Below are 20,857 nucleotides of genomic sequence, written 5' to 3' on the forward strand. Positions count from 1 at the left end.
CAATGGGAGCTAAGGAGATGGGGGCTACCCTTTTGAGGGTCCATAACTTTGGCCCTCTTGAACCAAATTGCACCAAATGTGGGGGGCAGCATCAGGACAGTCTTCAGATGATACCCTGAAAGTTTGGTGCCCATATGGCCAAGAATGCACCCCCTGCAGGAACATCCCAGAAACTTGCCCAAGAATCTTTGTTCTGGGGTGAGTTTTCTGCATTGCTGTCAACGAGGGATGCAAGCTGGGGGGGGGGGGGCACATTTCTGAAGGCACAGTCTCAAAAGTTTCAGGGTCTCATCAGGAGACCGTCCTGATGATACCCCCCAGGTTTGCTGCAGTTTGGGTGAGGGGGGCCAAAGTTATGGACCCTCAAAAGGGGTGCCCCCATCCCCCATTCTTTCCAAAGGGAGCTAAGGAGATGGGGACTACCCTTTTGAGGGTCCATAACTTTGGCCCCCCTGAACCAAACTGCACCAAACTTGAGGGGTAATGTCAGGACAGTCTCCTGATGATATGCTGAAATTTTGGTGCCGATATGTTTAAAAATGCACCCCCTGCAGGCACCAATGACCTGGTGCAGAAAAAGTTTTGGTCCTGGTGGGGTGGCCGCCCATGGGGGGGCATCCAACTCAGGTTTTGCCCCAGGCTCCAGTTTGCCTCGTTATGCCCCTAAGAATACCTGATCAAAGCCTTGAGTATCACAGAAAAGTAGATCACCACAGAAGCACTTCTTGCTATCATTTAGAGGATAGAAGATGAATTATCACTTGCTGAATGTTCTAATGCTGCTGGTTGTATAAATGTGAGAGGTACTAACTATTCTACTGTTGGCATTTTGCTGGGAAAATCTCTTCGGCACTTTTCTCTGTCAGTCTTGGCATCTTGAATTTGGACCTTGGTCCACTGAAGTTGATTCAGGAGATTTAAGTCCCAGGAGATGAAGCAGTTCAACATCTTCTGAGGGTGTAACAGCCATGGTGGTTTCTGCACAGCCCAAACATAATGGGATGAGAAAGCTATTTATCACATTTTGGGGAAGAACTACTCACAGGGCTCTTTCTTAAAACAGGTGTAGCCAGTTATATTTCCCTCAGCCCAGATTTTATAAACAATCATTACACTAGCAATCTTTTTCGGGAAACTCAAGGAGCCATAACAACCCAGACTGTTTTCAGTCACTTCCTGGAGGGGTGAAATCTCCAGTGTGAAGGCAAATGGGAAACCGGGTTCATTAATAACATGTTACACAACGTTAGTGTGCTATGCAAAACCCACCCGTATGCTGCTTGCCTTTGCGCCTTAACAGGTGGATGGGATTTCCCCAGTGATGACTAGTCTTAGGCCTCTAGGAGGTTCTTATGCCTTTGAAAGTGGCACTGACTGTATAATCATAGGTAGAACTGTCTGTTACTACATACCTACAATAGGTATAGGTCAAACTCTGTTAAGTGGCTTGCAGTGGTGTAGGAACCAAAGTTAGCAACCTTACAATACAACAGCTGATGGATGACACTGAATTGTCACTTGGGTCCATTTATTGTTTCTGCCCCAACTCTGTTGGATAACTGCCTGGGAAGAGCTGAGGCCCCTTCCGCACATGCAGAATAATGCACTTTCAATCCACTTTAACAATAGTTTGCAAGTGGATTTTGCTATACTGCATAGCTGTGGATTGAAAGTGGATTGGAAGTGCATTATTCTGCATGTGCGGAAGGGACCTAAGAGAGATACATTATGTTCAGCTCTAGCAGCCAATAGCAGATAAGCTTAGACATTTTGCACGTGGTAGTAAACTATGGATTTGCAAGAGTTGGCAACACTTACATGCTCTTCAAGTTCTTATACATCCCCTTTCCCCTGATGTTCTCTACATGTTAGGATTCTCTTCGTGGGTGAGATAATATCACCACTGAGCCAATATTTACTCATCCCTTCAAAGAATTTTCATTGACAGTTTGTTTCTTATTGGGCTGTTCTGTGTTCTCTGACGTAGCAGGTCAAAAGGGTCGTGAACGTTTGATGACCAATTGGAATTAAGTTTTCTGCATCTAGTTATCCTCCCTATCCTGTCATGATTTTGTGCTAGTGTTTCTGTTGTATGAGTGTGGGGTTGGTGACTTAATTTACATGAGGTTTATTGTTCCATCTATGGCAGCATTCCTATGCCAGAGCAACTCTTCTTATTGTATCAGGCTGCTCGTTTCTTTCCAAAAAGATATTACAAATGCAAATTAAAATATAACTGGCTTTTAAAATTAGTTTCAGATTGATTTTTGCTAAACATGTAAAAGAAGAGTTAGTATAAACTATTGAAGAAATCTTTTCTTCTCTTGTCATAACTTATGATTCAAGAAATGTATAATACACTTATGTTCATAAAGTTTTTATTTATGTAGCAACCTCAATTGGATGTTGCTGTGCAAGATTAAATAAAACAGGTCTATCCCAGTGGACAACTAGAAACAAACATATAACATCAATAAATAAAATAATATACATAAAACTGGGCATGTTGAAAATATTCTGTGCAGTGCACTTTGCTCATGTAAACAGCTGTAATTACAATACTATACCCTCAAGTTAAATATTTTGTGTGTTAATGTATTCTCTGCCAATCACCATTCATTCCCGTAGAGACCACTTAGAACAGACCTGTCTTTGTGCAAAGTGAAGACAAGGAGGTGGAGGGTGGAGTGACAGAAGTGAAATGAACAGGGAAAAATGTGATTAAAGTCACCACTTACTCCAAAATTATGAGTCTAATTATATTTTTTCTTCTCAACCCACATGCTGAAAGAAAAATCACAAGGGTACGTATTAGCAATTACAAGACAACCATACATTTTGATGGGGGATAATTTGGTTAAGGTAGAGTAATATATGTGGTGCCATGAAAGGGGGCAGGCAAGGCTGTGCTATCGTGACTGAAGAGCCCATGGAAACATCTCTTGCAGAATTCAGAGGACTACTTTACTGGATTCTCTTTTCGGAGTTTAGTGGTAGGGTAGAAGGAAGAAAAAATGTTCACAACAGGTTAAGAGTCACACTTGGGCAAACAGTGTCATCTTAACAGATTAGACCTTTTAAAACCCATTAATTTCAATGGAATTGAAAGGGTTATGTCTGCTGAAAAGACCACTGTTAATCTGGAATATATTCAGCATGAAATTGCAACAAAAAGGAGTGTATTTTAAGAGCATTTGTTGTGGTTATTTTTATTCCTCTTAAGAGATAGCAGCACAGTGAACTCAGGTCGGTTTTTCTGCCTTTTGAATATACTCCTAGTACACTTGCCAATATAGCTGTTTGTAATTATAACTATATTCATTCTGTGTAGAGCCAGTACACCTGACAGAGTTGTAGGGATTTCTGAGGGAAAAAAATCACATGTGATCTGAAACCTAGCAAGGCTTCTAGGTGCTAAAATGGTGCTGATGTTCAGCTCTGTGTCTGGTACAGGCAGCAAAGCCAAGGATGATCTGGGGAACCTAAGGAGGGGACCTTTGTTCGGTGTCTGCCACTCCCCAATGGGTTAGATCATGGATGAGATTTACAACCCCTGTTCAAAAAGTTATCATAATCTACAACTTTCTGATGCTCGATCATTCTGAAAAGTGTAACGAAGTTTGGTGACCATGTGAGGAATGTCGTGGTTATGATACATCACCACGAGACCCTTGAAAGGTTTGAAAGGAAAAGCCATTATATAGCCTGTTAAACCCCAAACTTGATATATCTAGCATTTATACATTATACAATTTTTTGTTAACATTTTGTGAGCATGGGGATAATTTGCTATTTTAAAAGTTTGGAGATACGGTCTGTAAATATTATTTGTGCTGAAAGTTATTATTGACATTAGTAGAGTATAAAGTAAAAAAAAAGTAGCAGTGTCTAAAAAAGAAGGGCTGATTCTGCATGGGCCAAAAACAGCGGTGTGAAAACGGTGTGAAAACAGTATAAACCCTTCTACACCATTTTAAACCCTTTTACACTGTTTTCACACCGTTTTCACACTGCTGTTTTTGGCCCATGCAGAATCAGCCAAGGTTTTAGAAGATGGGGAATCAGTCCTTTCCAAGCAGGAAGTATCTGTGCACATGCATTTCCATCTGTGTCTGTTATATTTTCCAGGACAGTCAGGGGAATTCAATTTTAAAAGGTTTTGGGGATGAGTCGCAAGGATAGCTGATTCAAATTAACCCTGTGAATCAAGTGCCAGGATATTACCATGACTGTTTTAAGAACACCCAAACATGAGATGTGATAAAATTACAATTTGCCCAGCTCTACACAAAATGAGAAGCTTCCTAAACATTCCTCTTAAATGCACTTTCATTTTCCTGTCTTTCCAGGGAACGTTTGCATTTATCTGACAACTTTCAATCATTTTTAGATTATTTAATATAAAATTACATTTAGCGTAATTCTACAAATGATGTATAATATGATACATCAAGAGTAAACGGCTGAGTAAGCCTCTCACTGCACTTTTAATTCAAATTATCCTTGCTTACATACAGTAAATATTTAAACTGAACTAACCAAACATGCAAGCTTCGTTTGAGGAATCAACACATCAAATTCTTTCACATATGTAAAGCATACATATTTGGTGTCACATAGTTTTTCTCTTATCAAACACTTAATACATTTCAAGCCATAAGACATTAATAAATCTCAGTGAGAACAATAATTACATTATGAACATATATTACTGTTAGAGCCAACCTTCAAAGGATGGAGTTGCTTATACTATATGTCACACTGGTAGTTTGTTTTATAGTAGATCTTTCACTTTATTATGAACACAATTCACATCATCAGAGAGAAGATGAAAATAAATTTAAGACTATATAAGTCTGAGCAAACCTTATTAGCTTTGAGAGAATATGTAGTGTTGAAAGTTTGTGTATGTTGTAAGAACAGCTTTTTGGGAAAAACTTCTAGCTTTTCACATTAGGTTTTATTGCACTGATACCTCAATACTACACACTTAAGCTGTAATGTAAAATCACATGTGCATGGTCCACATATGTGCGGATTCAGAGTTGTGCTAATTTTTAATCTCCTACTGAATTTTGAAGAAAAAGGTGCATCCTGAGCAGTCACAGAAAATAGCAAAACTGAAACTCTGTGTTCACTGGCAGTTATCTCACATAAACACACAAAACTGCCTTACACTGAATCAGACCATCAGTCTCTCAGACTCATGATCCTCTGAAGATGCCAGCCACAGATGCAAGTGAAATGTCAGGAGAAAATGCTATTGGAACATAGGCTCTTTCGGCACTGGCGGAATAGAGTCCTCTAGGGGCGGCAAAAACGCCATCCCTGGGGAGGGGTTCACACGGTCGGCGTGCTGCCTCGCCACCCCCGAGCGGCGCGAAGACGCTGTTTCCACTGTTTTCGGAAGCAACTGGAAGCAATCTTCCAACTGGAAGGCACCATCCCCCCCCCCCCCCGTTCCTGAACGTCATACCTCGTCTCCTGGCTTCCGGCGTGTCGCAGAGGCCAGGGGACATGCCCACGCTGGCCTGCGACTCCAGAGCCGCCACTCCAGCCTGCGGGGGGGGGGTGTCCCCTGGCCTCTGCGATGTGCCGGAAGCCAGGAGACGAGGTACGGTGTTCAGGGACAGCGCAGCAGCTTGTGCGAAGGCTGTGCCACCGCATGCACCCCTACCGGGACCATCCGCGCGAATGGTCCGGGGGTGTGCGTCGGCATTGTTTATTGTTTGTGCCAACGCACCCCCGCTTGCGCCTGTGCGGAAAGGGCCATGGTTACACAACCCGGAAAACTGACAACACTCAGACTCATTACTGTCTACTCAGACTGGCAGTGGCTCTCTAGTCAAAGGTCTAGCAGACTACTTACTATGCAATTTTTTCTGGAGATGTTGGAGATGGAACTTGGGATCTTCTGCAAGCCAAGCAGATAATCTAATACTGAGCCTTGACCTCTCTCTGAGGAACAGATGCTGGAGACAGAAAAGGAGGAACATTGATTTCCCACTAGTGTTCTTTGGGAAGTATTTATGTAGCCACTGTTGGAAAAATGGGATAGATTGTTACAGCAGGGCCCTTGTTGTGTTTTTCAAAGCCTGGGTACATATCTTCAATGCACATCTGTGGTTTGTAATATGTATGTTTGGACCGAAAGACCGACGTCAACATTTCATGGAAGTTCATGGCAAACCTGCCAATTGATTTAAATCAGGGGTCTGCAACCTGTGGCTCTCCTGATGTTCATGGACTACAATTCCCATCAGCCCCTGCCAGCATGGCCAATTGGCCATGCTGGTAGGGACTGATGGCAGTTGTAGTCCATGAACATCTGGAGAGCCACAGGTTGCAGACCCCTGATTTAAATGATTGTAGAATATCCATTTTGTTGATTTTTAACTGTTCCAGTTCACATGTTATATTCAATGACTTCCTTCACAAACATAATTGAAGTCTTTGCACAAACAGCATAACATGACCCAGAGAGCCAATATTTTAAAGATTAGAATTACATCTAGCCATTTCACTAATTGTGGAAATTGTCCAATTGCTTGCATGATATGCTGTTCACACAAGGAGACTACCTGTGTTCATAAAGAAAGTACATATGTGAATCGTCCTTACATTTCAATATTACACCTAGTTCTGATGTTGTCAGTCTTATCTATCTTTGAAAAAATATTGCAGTTGGAGGGAAGATGCACTTTATTTTAAATATACCTGGCATAATAAATACAACAATATTAATAAAAACTGGATGTTATATTTGTGAATTCGCTGAAGTCTCTCCTTGGTTTGCATTATCTATTTGCATGGGGTGATTCAAAAACTGTCCTGTGGCTCCAATGTATAACCTTGATCGCATTGGCCATTTCTGTAAGAAAATATAAGCAAGGAAGGACAATAGGTTAGTATTGTTTAGGCATCAAGATTTAAAATGAATTAAAATAATTCAGAGGTCACACACACAAAATGTTGTAGGTATCTACTGTTTCCAGAAACAGAAATTTATCATTACCAGGGCTAGATAGTGAGTAAGAGGGAGTCAGTTTTAACATTTTTCACTGTTGTCTCATTTTTTTTAAAGTCCTATTGATAACTTCTATCATTTACAATATGTAAATTATAACTATTGTTATGATTTACAAGCTCCAGTTCAACGGATCTCCGGAAAAAAGCTTGCAATTGGTTAAAAGAATAACCAGTCAAAAGTGGGGGGGAAAGAAACTGATAAGATCAAAATATTTTAAACAAGGTATAATCACCGCAGAATTATTTATGCCTAATAAAGGTTTACTGTACTGTACTGTATGATCACCCCAAAATTGCTGATCTACACAAAGAGTATCACTGAAGCTAGAATGTTTAGAGAACAGTAAATTAAGAAAATTATGACTCATAAGAGCTACCACCTTGCTTCTTTCTCCATGGCTTACCTTAACTGGATGCAGGTAACCATCTCCTCTCAGCGTGCCGAGGCTCTCTCCAGGCAGCTCTTCCTCATCTTGCAGGCTGCGGGTGAGGTGAGCGATGTAGGTGGTGGCCAGGAGCAGCACATCCAGTTTTGAGAGCTTGGTGTCAGGCGGCACGGAGGGCAGGGTTCGCTGCAGCTCCAGGAAGGCATGGCGGAGGGTCTGCACTCGGCTGCGTTCTCGGGCTGCATTGGCAGCTGCGGGTCTCCCTAGAATCACCCCTGTCCTCTGTGCAGTCAAAGATGAGGAACAGGAATTTGTGCCTGACACTGAGGGTGGCAGGGAGTCTGAGCTGGGCATGGGAAGCTCCTTGCTGTTCTCTGATACATTTCTATAGTCCATGAGTGGGAGCTGAACCTGCAGACAACAAGGAGACCTACAGTGCTTATCTCTGAGGATTTGCATTTAGGATCACAGTCAGGTTTTTTGGAGAGGGGTATTATTGATGTAATTGTGATGTGATTCTACTGCATTTCTGCATCACTTTTCAGCATAATTTTTTTTACTATGATTAATTTTTAACTATTATTTCTTTTTATTATTTCATTAAGTAGAGAAAAATGGATAAATTATTAGAACCGGCATATAATATATTCTGCCAGTCTTCCATTTATTTTGCATAGCTGGGCACTTAAGGAGGGGTCTTCCAGATTTAAATTAACAATTTATTTAAACTATGTAACACAAAGAGAAAGTGCACTCCAGTTTAGAAACATTTGTAGTAGCCAGAACTGCGATCTTGGCACATTGCTAAAACATCTGGTGGAAGCCGCAACTGCCTCAGCCATATATCTGGTGGAACAGCTCTGTCTTGAAGGTCCTGCGGAACTGCATCAAGTCACTGGGCAGAGTGTTCCACCAGGCTGGGGTCAGGGCCAAAAATGCCCTGACCCTGGTCAAGGTCAGACAGATATCTTTTGGGCTAGGCATCACCAACAGATTGTTATTAGGTGAATGCAGCGCCTTTCAAAGAATGGTCCCACAAATACAATTGGCACAGACCATTTAAGGCTTTAAAGGTGAGCGCTAGAGCCTTGAACCTGATTTGATACTCCACTAGGAGCCAATGTAGCTGGTGGAGAACATGTTGTATGGACATCCACCACGGAGTCCCAGTAAGACCCATGCTGCTACATTCTGCATCAGCTAGAGTTTCCGGAGCTGAGGTAACTGCTGGATGGGTCATTGTGGCTAGGTTGGTCTGGAATAGATAAGGTGCCAACTGTCTCCCCTGGTAGAGGTGGTAAAAAGCCAGCCAGGCAATGTGTGTGACCTGAGCCTCCATAGATAGGGAGATATCTAGGATCCCACCAAGACACCTAACAGTCAGCATTGAGGTTAACTGCATGCCTTCAAGAGTCAGAAATTGGTAACTCCTATCCACACACACCCATCCGAGCCACAGGACCTCTGCCTGAGATGGATTTTAATATGAAAATCTCCCTGAAACCAACAGACTTACTTTCCAGTAAATATATTAAGAATTAGGGTACTAGAACAGCAATATCTGCTAGACTAGAATATCAATTTTTCCCTGTTTACCAACAGAAGCTGACCAATACAAAAATATGTCAAATGAAAGTTATTGTCCAATTTTTCTGGCATTATTTTAATCAAAAGATGGATTTTCCCCCTAAAGAATTCCTGTACATGCATTTGTACCGTGATTCTGCATTCCTGGGTGAAAATCTTTTCATCCCATCTTCTTTAAAAGTATGCAGAATCTTCTTTAAAGTATGGAGAATCTGATTCTGTCAAGTAGTTTATTTGACAGTTTATTTTGCAATTCATAAATCAAATGCTCCTGTGGAAATAAAATTGTAAACAATTTGTATTACAACAGATATAAAATTATAAACAAATATCCTCTTTTTTGATGTAAGCATTAATGTGGCTTTTTGCAAAAAAATCTACTAGCAGAGTAAATGAAAGGAATAAATTAGATCAAGAAAGATTCAGATTTGAATAGCTCATATAAATAGGACCTCAGAATTCTGCTTTAATTCTACATGACTGAGACCACCATGTTAGGAACTATTGCTTATGATAAAATAAAATAAGCATATCTTTTTATTAGTTAGAAAGCACTGACTTAGTTTGAGCAGCAGCTATGGAAAAAATGAATGAATGATAAGCGTTTGAATAGGAGATTGTAGTTGAAAATTCCTAAGATTGCTATTCAACATCATTAAAATCAAAGGTTTAGGAAGTCTGGATTAGATCTGCAGTCAACCTGAAAACAGGCTAATTATGAATTGCTATAAATGATTAAAAATTAGAAAAGATGAAAACCTGTTTTTGAAAAACTGAAGAGACTTTTAACATGCTTGTGTAAATGTAGAAAGTACATTTATATATTTATACTAGCGGGCCCAGCCACGCGTTGCTGTGGCAATTGTCCTTCTCATCACAGTCCGCAACCCACACAGATGTCCATGCAGGTCCAATGATCCCCAGCATAGCCTTTTGGGGTGATCAAATGGAATCCCTCTTTCCCTTTTCAATGCACATCATTATATGGTGCTGTCTTGTTTTTTTAGTATAAGGTAACCCTTCCCATTCCACAACGGAACTGTCCAGAGTGTGAATCCCGCTGTCCATGAGGCTGGTTGACACGCACAGTCCTGGCTTGGGTAAGGCAGAACTGGGGCAAGCAGGCTATCCCAGTCAGGCAGCAGAGGCAGGGGTGGTGAGGCGCTCAGATCGGGAAAAGGCCAGCTCCCTGGGCTTGTAAAGGGCCATGTGCAAAAGAAGCCCGCTGAGCAGGTAGGGTTGAGGTTCGCCTCCAACCGCGTGGATTTTCTTAGAAGAAAAGGCAAACTCCAACTCGCTTTTTTAGTAAAAAAGAGAGCTGTGGCTGAATATGGGTGAGGAAGTGGGCAAGTGGGGCGGTGGTTGCCGGATGTGAGAGGAGGGCAGAGTGACGTGTGTGAGAGAGGGGTTTGTGAGCTGGATGTGTGTGTTGTGTGGTAGCAGTGGGTGAGGCACAGAGAGTGCAGGTTACCACCTGCGTGTGAGGGGGGGGGGAACTCCCACTCTGACGATCTCCTTTACACAGCAAAGTGTGTATGTGTTTCACTTCCACTCGTATTACCTAACAGTATTACCTATTTACTGTTTCCACTGCTCATCTCTGCCCATCTGCACGAACATTCTAAGCCCTTAGGCCACAGACAGGCTGCACGAACATTCTAAGGGTGACAGTTAAACAGAGGCAGCTTCATGGTCTGGTGCGCCAGGAAAAAGATGTTTTACCTGGCTCAGGTATGGACTTTTGGAAGTTTGAAGGTACGAGTACCTGCCAGCAACAGGGAGGGATGTCCTGTGAAAATTTGGGGGCAATCCGTCCAGCAGCTTCTGAGGGAGACCATCAGGGACAAACACACTGTTAGATTTTTATATATATAGATTTTAGACTGTAATGGATTTGTGTTTGTGAGTGAATCTCATTACAAATTGGTTAAAATCAAAGAAGGTATCTTGGAAACACTCCAATGTACCCAGTGGGACCTTTTAAAACCTTTTGCTTTGAACAGCAGCTTGCTCTGCGGAATAGGAGTCATTCCACGGCTATTCAAAATTAGCGGTGTGCTTCTCTGCGATTAGACAGACAAGCAGAAGTAGAACATCTATATGCATGCCTATGGATATATTTTGGCCAAGATTAAACTAAACCTATAAACATAGTTAAACTTCGAACATGTGAATAAGTTTTTCTAAATTTCATGTCCTATCGTACCTATAGATTTATATTGCACCAGGTGCTGCACCAAAGGTCTCTGGACCATCAGGGCAGCTTTTTTAAATGATACCATGCCTTGACCTTTACAGACCAATCTTATCAGATCTCTTCCGCTAAGCAAGGTCAGCCCTGGTTAGTACCTGGATGGGTAGACCACTAAAGAAGTCCAGGGTTGGCATGCAGAGGCAGGCAATGGCAAACCATCTCTGAATTGCTCTTGCCTTGAAAACCCTGAGGAACTGCCATAAACCAAATGTAACTTGACAGCAATCCAAGTGTGCTTACTTAGAAGTAAATTTCACCAATTTATTCGGGCTTACATCTAAGTAAGTGTGCTTAAAATCAAAAGCCATCAGTGTTTGCCATACACTTCAGTTTCTTGAGACTTTTATGACTGAACTTTTTTGCTTGATTTCACCCACTGTATATAATTAAGCTACCATGTTCAGTACTTTATATATAATAAATAGAAAAATAAAAATGTTTGGTTACCCATCTTGTTGACAGATGCTATGGAACCAGTTTGTAAAAGAAAAGAAAACTTAAATTTGCCTTCCCTCTTCCCCTTCTTTGGATCTTGTTGTCTGTGGATGTAATATGTGAGTGAGTGAGTGAGTGAAATATATATTCCTCAAGGTTTTCTTCAGGGGAAACCAAAAGATGGGTACTGAGGGACATATATAACTACATTCACCTCAGACTTTTGCAACAATAAAGTCTGAGCAGAGATGAATTTAGCCCTGTTCTCTAGGGCTTCCCCCAATTTCGAGTACCCTTCTATGCTGCATACAAATAAGTGAAGACTTCCTTCACTCACGTGTGTGGAAGATGGGAAAATTGGCTACAGCCAACCTGACAGAGAAAAAGTCAAGGGTGGAACAGGGAGGGGAGTATTCCCTTCCCTAAGATTTTCCAGACTAGCCTGAGAATTCGTAGAGTTTAGTTGTCTCAAGCAGCTTCCTGTATGGTCTTCTGAGTTGTAAAGGTCCCAGTTAAACTATATTAAAATTATAATATAAGGTGACTATGTTTTTATAGCTTGATGAATAGGTCTAATTGTTGTACCATTTTAAAATACATTTTTATTTAATACCATTTTGTTTATTTAATAAAATTTTTACTTTTTAAAAATATGTATCTTGAATTTGCAGCAGCTTATATTTAAAGCAACCTATGAAACTGCTGATGTATATTTTGGTGAGTGGCCAAAATATCGGTTGTGGCTGATTTTTTAAATATTAAAATATAGATGTTTCTGCCCACATTTTGAACACACCAGTGAATGCTGTCAATCACATTTCACTGGCTCATAAGCAATCACTACTCTAGTTATATGTTTTTTGAAATTAATAGAATTCATCTGAGATAGTTGACATTCCTGTGTGAATGGTAACTTTTCCCAAACCTCAGTAATTCGCTCTAGCATATACATATTGACCACAAACCAAGGAAGGTATACATAACTGAGCATACATTTTGCTGTTGCAGTTGTGCTTAAAGGATGGAAAGAGAAGCCAATTCTGGAAAAAGGCATAGAAACTCCTACTACTCATACATGGAGAAATCATTAGACAAAACCTGTGGTGGGATATTTAATGTGCTGTATGTCACCCATAGTTTATAAACCTTAATGAGTTTAATTATTTTCTGAATGCATTAGCATCAATGACATTTAACACTATTACTTTCTGAATTATTTTCTGAATGCATTAGCATTAGCATTGAACAATATTAATCATTCCACACAGCATATTTATAACGAGTTGGAATCATTATAAATGAATTCGCTTTCCATTTATAAAAAGGGAAAACAAGTTCATTTATGACAATTGTTACTTGTTATAAATATACTGTGTGGAATGAGCCTTACTAATAGTTACAGTTCAACTTATCTGAATGTTCATTTTTTTCCCTTTCAGTTTTTGCCCTTCTACTTAAATCTGTTTTGCTTCAATTTGCTGAACAGCTTAATTTAAGTAATAGCTCAGGTAAGGTTACTTACATTCACTGGGCTCTCGAAGGATTTGTACATTTTGTGTTGTAATTAATTATTTTATGTTCCATCCTCAGATGACTATACAATTAGCAGAACTATTTATGAGCAATCAACAAAACAAACGGTAAATAGCTGTGGGTATTTTATTCCTTTACTGGCAAGAGGAATTTTATATTTGAAGGATTTTAAATGTTAGAGAGTCAAAAACGTTGCAGAATATAGATGATGGATCTTTTACCATTAAATCCACTACTGCAGTATAGTAGTTGGGCTTTTAGGATCTCTTTTGCACCACAAATAATACCGGTCAGCCAAGAGAAAGAAACAGAAACTTAATTGAGTTTAACACCACAAATATTCCATCATGTAACTATTTATCTAAACTTCATTTCCTTGGAGAAGAAATTGGACATTTGCAAATAAATGAATGAAAGCACACCTGGATCCCAAATATGCTTATGATTATTCGGAAATCCCAGGGATCTGCAATAGCCAAGAAAGAACTGAATGCAAGATTGCAATTCTAACGTTTTTATTTTAAAAAAAAACCTCTTGAAGGATAGCAGAGCCTTCAGGCACCATCAAGACGAACTGGCTGAGTTTTGCTAAAGCTTTCACGGGCTAGACGAAGTCTGTTTTTGTTGCAATAGAATAACGGGGCTTCTCAGCTGGAGTGCACCCTGAAAGATCCTAGTAAAATAAGACTACCAAGGATTGAGTAACAGCAGATGTTCACTTAAAGGAGCATTTCTACACAATGTGTCTAAAGGGCGGCACTTTCCCCTTCTTTACTGGGCAGCAACAGGTGCTTTCCAGGGTCGCACCTTCTCACTCTCCTTGAGCCGCAGTCTGTAGGGACCTGATTCGAAGGACACCTGTGCACGTTTCCCACTGGGGAGCCGGCCCAGCAAAAGCCCCCCCCCCCTTTCTCCTTGCTCTTGGAAAGTCGGCAATGATCCGCCACCCCCCACGCTACTCAGGAAATGAGGAATGGAGAAAAAGCCCCTGTCTCCCTTCCTCCCTTTCTCTCTCTCGTTGATTTCTCATGCTAAAAACAGGAAACCTCGGAGAGAGCGGAGAGGATCTCTGTGCCAAAATCTCCCAGATTTATATTTCCCCCTTACTCCAAGGGAGGAAAGCTCCCGCTCTAACCCCAACCACTAAGCGCAGATTGGACAGCGATGCAAGGTCAGGGTGTCCCAAGTGGCTCGCTCTTCCTTCCACCGCACCCTGAGCAGCAGGACCGGGGAACTTCGGGAGAGGTCCCGCGTGACTTCTCAGCCCGCTTCCCTTTCTGCTCTCGCTGACCCGTTTCTTCGGGCTACGCGGGGCGATCTGCAAACCCGACCGGCGTTTTTAAGTTCTTGGGCGAGAACCGAGTTCTTGTGCGGGCTGCACACATATCTGTCCTACAACCAGGGTGCCCAAGTCCCCGACCATCTCTCTCAGCAAAGCGACTGGCCGCTGGTGAAGGACAGAAACTTGCAGAAGGAAAAAAAAACTTACTTTACCTCTTCTGGGTGTCTTGGCCGGCAGGGAGGTCGACAGCGGCGCAACCCTGGTCTCAGCTTGGGGTGGCGGTAGAGCCTGTCTCTTTTATGGGACCGACTAGGAGGACAGCCCCCAGCTCCTTCTGCGACCCCTCTCCTGCTGCCCCTCCTCTTCTCCCCGGGTCCTCCCTGGCCAGCTCAAATTCTTTCTCCTGCGGGACGTCAAACGTCAGTTTCCCCTGTCCGTCTCGTTTTCTTTTGCTCTTGCAGCCAGGGCTTGAGTTGAAGCTCAACACATTGCCAGGATCTCTCCCCGGAAGCTATCTGCATGACTTTATTCCTGGAACCTGTGAGGCGGCCCAAAGAAGGATCTGGAGCATATACAGAGGGCATTTCCTTCTAAATCAACTGAAGTAACCATCAAGAACAGACACATGGCTTCCAGTCCGTCAGTCTCTTATTGTGGAAATTCAGGGCCCCCTAAACAAGCAGAGGGCCTGTTATATGAGCCAGAAGAGAAGCTAAGTCCCCTCCAAAGATTTATCTCTTTCCTCAGCTGTGTGTTTCTGATTTCTCATAAAAGGGGAAGGGTTAAGTGTTACAGGAACTAGCAGTCCTGTTAGTGAAATTGCCTCCTCTGTTTTACAGGATTCCTGACACTTTTCACAGTCCACCCCCTTAACTAATATGTTAACTGCCAGTAGCAATTCCACAGCCTTGCTGCTTTGTTATCACACCAGCCAGGAGGAGGCAGGAAGACTGTAAACCCTGAAACAAACCCCATCTGGCATCTTTGCTGGTGCTCCAGTGGCATGGCTCTGGGAAGCATGGAGGTGGAGGGTTTTTGCATGACTTCCGAAAACTCTCAAGTGCTTTAGGGAAGGAGCTTTACCAAAAAGCATATAGTATGGGGTTTGATTTACACTTACACTCCATATCCTATTGATAATATGTGTAGCAGTATTAACTGCCTCACGTAATTGGAGTCATTGTTTGAATGAATGTTTGGTTTCTATGGGATTCCAAAGGAGTGTAGCAGATGCATGTGTATACACAAAAGGGTCTAAGGATGATCAAATCATGCTGTTAGTTTATGTTGATGACCCATGTGTCTCTGCTAAAACTGAGAAGCAGATAAAGGCTTTTTATCATGCTTTAAGCAAGCATTTTAAAGTCAAAGACCTTGGTTTTCTCAAATCCTACCTTGGTATTGAAATTGCTAATAACCCTTCAGGTGGCTTAGTGCTACTACAGTCAAAGAAGATTAGTGAGTTAGTTGAAACCTGTGACCTAACTGATGCCAAAATAACCAATAGCTCTCCTGTATGGCAGTTGACTATCCACAAGACTCCATGTGAGACAAATGTTTGATGATCCAGGGCTGTACAGATCAGTACTTGGGAGTCTGCTTTTCTTAAGTAACTGGACAAATCCTGATATAGCCTTACGCCCAGTCACGCTCTCTAAGCAGAAAGGTGTCAAAACCATCTCTGCGTGATTGGTGCAGGCTGTCAAACGATGGTTGTAAGGTAACACTCTAAAAGGGATCGTGCAACAAAAGGTTTGTTACTTTGTCCAGATACAAGAGCAATGAGTTGACTGCAATAACTGATAAGTCTCCTTCCGCCATAGAGGAAACCAATGGGCAATCCAGTTCAGGTATTGTGATTAAGTATGCCAACACTGTAGTTCATTGGGTTTCTCGTAAGCAAAAGACAATCTCATTGTCAACGTCTGAGGCAGAATTCTGTGCTCTCTCTGAGACATGTACAGAGCTATTGTGGACTGAACAATTGCTGAAGGATCTAGGTGAACAATGCCAAAAACCAGTAAAAATACTGGAAGATTCACAAACATGTATACACCTGGCCACTATGGAGAATCTCAAGGCCAGAACCAAATATATTGCGGTTAAGTACCAGAATGTTAGACACTTGGTTCGTAAAGGTGATATAGTGCTTGCATATGTTGAGTCAGAAAACAACTGTGCTGACATTTTAACAAAAGCAGGCACTCTGCAAAAATATCAAAAGATGTTACCAGAGCTTGGCATTGTAAGTGTAACTACATAACCTTATTGTTATGTTGTACTGTCATGTAAATATGTACTTATGTTCTTATTGTACTTGTTGAACTATCATGTAAATATGTGATGTAGTCTGCACTCAAGATGAGAAGGGGTGTTACAGTATCCAAAATACCTGTCACATCTTGAGAGCGGACAAGTAGATCAAACTGATCTAATCTGACAGCTGCTCCTCCCAGCACCTTGTCAGAACCAGCTGAAACCAGTCAGCTGTTCTTTGTTATGATTGGTTACTTTGTATATAAAAGCAGTGCTTGCTTACCAGCACTAGCTCTTAGGGTTTACCTGTTGCTGCAGGGCATGCTGCCCGTTTGCTGTTGGAGTTCCTGTATGCACTGTAAATATCTGCACTGGTGATAAAGTCTTTCCTCACAGTTAAACTTCTGTGTGCAGTGGTAATTGCTTTCAGCTGTGCTCAGCCAGTGCTTAGCCGCACCTTGCTGGCCTCTGTAGCAGGCTTTCTCTTGCGTAAATTCAACTCTGTGACACAACTTGCCTTCAACATGCCACAAAGATCCTTGTGCTGTTGTGGCAGTTACTGCTAAAAACATTTTTTTTAATCTGCACAGCCAATCAGATTTGCAATGACCAATCAGAAGCAAAAGCCCCATTTGGCCCTGCACACTTTCTAAAAACACTTGGCAGGTGCCAGGAAAGGTTTGAGCAGGTATCACATTGGCAACCCCTGCTGTAGGGTGTTATAATTTGTCTTCAAAAAGCTTGCTTATCAAGGCATGTGGGGAGACAATATTTGAGGCAGAACAGAGGCAAACAATTCAAGAAGGGCTTGGGATCAGTGGGAATAACAAATGGCCAACCACAGATGTAGTTGTGGAACTTACACTAGTCACAATGGTGTCTGTACTGATTTGGGGGTGGTTCTGTTCTCTTGGAATCATTGATCTTGGGTACAATGCAATGGAGACCTCACAGAGATCTCAACTGGAGGGCAGCCTCTGTTCCATATAGGAAAGCATCCCACGTAAGCATTAGAAGCTTTTATTCACCAAAATAGAACAGGTGCTTCATGGCACCAAAACCTTTAGCATATTTTTATTTATTTATTTATTGGATTTGTATCCTGCCCTATCCCTGCAGGTCTCAGGGTGGGTCACAATATAAAATCAGTCACACAATCACTAAAATCATCACCATAAAAACAAATCCAATATTAAACAATAAAACAGTACAAATAAAAACATTAAAACAACATTCAGTGTAAATGGTCAATGGATGTCAAAAGACCGATGGCAAGGCTAAGAGATAGCATTGGGCTGGCTACTATTTGGCCTGCTTTTACAGAACATTATGCAAAAATTCTTCTTCTGTAGTCTTACAATGGAATGTATGCTACCAAAACAAGAGTCCAAGGAAAGTTTGTTGTTCCGACTTGGTCCTAACCTTCAGTAGTATGGCCAACACCCATCCTCTGTACAGCTCATACCTACCCGGCTGTTTCTCATGTATGGAAGCCAATGTTGAGGGAGAGATTATTATTAAACTCACGTACAGATTTACCCATGTTGTGGAATGTTGGCTGCCTGGGAGACACCTGGAGTCATGGATATTTGAGTGTTCTGCTCACCCATCTCTTCCCTTGAAGTACTGGGTGGGAGGAATGGTGTAATAATGTAGGAGTAACATTTTGATGCATATCTCCTTTGGTTACTTGTGTAATTTACAAAAGAGTGGTGTTCATGATCTTCTTGGTTCATTTGTGGAATCCTGTGAGACAAGGTACATTTAAGGCTTCTGAGAAGGCAGCAACAGATACCTTCAACTGAGGGACCCATATGGTTGTCTAAAGACCATTGCATTAGTCTGTTGCAAAATGTTAGAGAAGGAAAATAGAAATAGTCTCATGATAACTGAAGTGCTAAATGTGAATAAAAAATACCATCAATGCATTTGTTAGGAGACAAACAACTAAACTGTGATATACCTCTGAAGATGCCAGTCACAGATGCAGGCAAAACATTAGGAACAAGATCTACCAGACCACGGCCACACAGCTCGGAAAACCCACAACAACCAACTAAACAACTGTTGCCTGAGCACTGGTTTCCCACCAAATCTCCGGTATGACTTGGTGAGAATTAAGCTGTTTTTACTAACTGATATCAATAGGTGTAGTCAGCATGTATCTCTCTCTCGTTGACAGCAGTTTCTTATTTGGAAACAAGCTTAGTTGATTTCAAATAAAAATTTCCATTACATTTCGGCAGAATTGACTGTGCACTATTTTCTGCACTAAATTAGTTGGGCTTTCGAGATAACGTTAATTCTTTTGCCCTCAACTTCCATTTGATTTCTAGCTCTGTGATTATGTTTGTTTGATGAGAACTCCGTATTTGTTTCAAAATAAAACTCAGTGCTGGCACTGATCCACACTTTGCAACCTGGGGACCACAATATGGGAAAGGACGCTCTCAACAGACCATTAGCTGGCACCAGATCTTATTCTCCACAAGGAAATAGTTGCAAGCTCTGTGAATTAATCATCTTTCCATTAAAAGCCTGGAAGGCATTTGCACAATTGAAAGCAATGCCTATATTCTCTAGATACAAATGCTGAAATTGTTCTTTATGAAAATTGTTTGGGTTAGGATAAAGTAACCGTTTTGCTGGAGGGGAGTAATTTAAATGTTAGGCTCGGAGGTTAAACAATCTTTTCATAAGTTTTTTTCCCTTTTCCCCTCCATTATTGTTTCTTTTTAGAATCTGCTGGTATTGACCTTTGCTTTGCCAAAGAGTAGAAAGCCACAGTTCTTATTTTTCACTAACTTTTCCATACTTCGTATAGTTAATAAATAATAATATTTCATGTCCAGGTTAAAAGGCTCACAGTCCTACTAATCATATTAAGTAAGATCATAAAGCCTCTGAACAAATTAGTCCTTTTGTAGTTAACTATAATTCTAATGCATATATACATTCTAATATACATGCATAACTACTTTTGATTTTTGCAGAGACCTGATAATGTATTTCAATTTAACTATTCCAGTGAAACAGAGAAGACTGACCATAACATAGTTATGGTTTAACTGTGAGCAGCAATGGGGTAACTTGCACCTTCCCACACATTTCTCAACATCATTCTTTATTAGGTTATCACCACACCCTGTATTGAATATTTCCAATTTGTACAAATGTTTGATTTTCCTAAAAAATTTATTTGTCTCAGAATCTGGCAACTAGGATTTTCCACCAAACTTTATATAGGAAAGGGGCTGAATACAAATCTGGAAGAACATTTAGGAGTTTCTCACAAATTGTGGTACATCCCCATTAAGGGGATAGGTTCCCCCAAATGTCAATACCACGAAATATTAGGATTATAGTGTATGTGCTGTCATCACAGCTGATTTACGACAACCCCTTAGGGTTTTCAAGGCAAGATATGATCAGAGGTAGTTTGCCATTGTGGGCTTCTTTGTGGGCTGAGTTCTGAGAGAACTGTGAATGGTCCAGGGCCATGCAGCAGGCTTCATGGGGTTGAGTGGGAAATCGAACCTGGTTCTCCAGATTAGAGACTGCCACTTTTAACCACTCTCATTAGGGTTATAAACTCCATTTTTTGATAAAGAAACACCCCCCATAAACACAGAATTAATTTAGGCTTTTGTGTTGAGAACAGCAGACTCCCATCCTCACCAAGTTGTATGAGAAATCATTATCACAACCATGGGACATTTAAGAACAATTTGTGATAGAGTAAGTGGATCTACTGTTCAAAGTAAAAATTAAGTCCCATTTTAAACAAATGTTTGGATTAAAACATCCCAATTTTAAAAAAATTCTAAGATGGAAAACAGATTGCAAATATATTTAATTTATAAATGTGTTGCTTCTAGAATATCTAAATACATAGACCTGCACACAACCATTTAAGTGTGGGAGCCGTAAGAATGGATGGTTAGTAATTACAGTTCTGTAACATTAATGAGAAGAGACATTCAAAATAAATAGGCAGGGTGTAGAATTATCCCAACCAAACACTGGGAATGAAATTTTGATTGTGTGATAACACAGACACAATAAATCAAATCTTTGACCCAGCAAGCCAGAAAA

The 20,857-nt window shown here is 41.1% G+C and overlaps 1 protein-coding gene across 2 annotated transcripts; it reads right to left on the minus strand.

Annotated features, from left to right (window-relative positions):
• Window positions 1-6,390: 6,390 nt before the first annotated feature.
• TCF24 (transcription factor 24) lies at window positions 6,391-14,760 on the minus strand. Of its 2 annotated transcripts, none has more exons than XM_048508445.1 (3): window positions 14,719-14,760; window positions 7,434-7,826; window positions 6,391-6,871 (listed from the first exon to the last, which is right to left on the minus strand). In XM_048508445.1, exons 2-3 carry the CDS (start codon window positions 7,809-7,811, stop codon window positions 6,758-6,760), a joined length of 492 nt encoding a protein of 163 aa, XP_048364402.1. In that variant the 5' UTR covers window positions 7,812-7,826; window positions 14,719-14,760; the 3' UTR covers window positions 6,391-6,757. The 2 variants fall into 2 exon arrangements, with proteins under 2 accessions (XP_048364402.1, XP_048364401.1); XM_048508444.1 differs by lacking the exon at window positions 14,719-14,760 and adding an exon at window positions 13,647-13,669.
• Between the last annotated feature and the right edge of the window lie 6,097 nt (window positions 14,761-20,857).

This window comes from Sphaerodactylus townsendi, linkage group LG09, assembly GCF_021028975.2.
Source record: "Sphaerodactylus townsendi isolate TG3544 linkage group LG09, MPM_Stown_v2.3, whole genome shotgun sequence".
Taxonomy (NCBI): domain Eukaryota; kingdom Metazoa; phylum Chordata; class Lepidosauria; order Squamata; family Sphaerodactylidae; genus Sphaerodactylus; species Sphaerodactylus townsendi.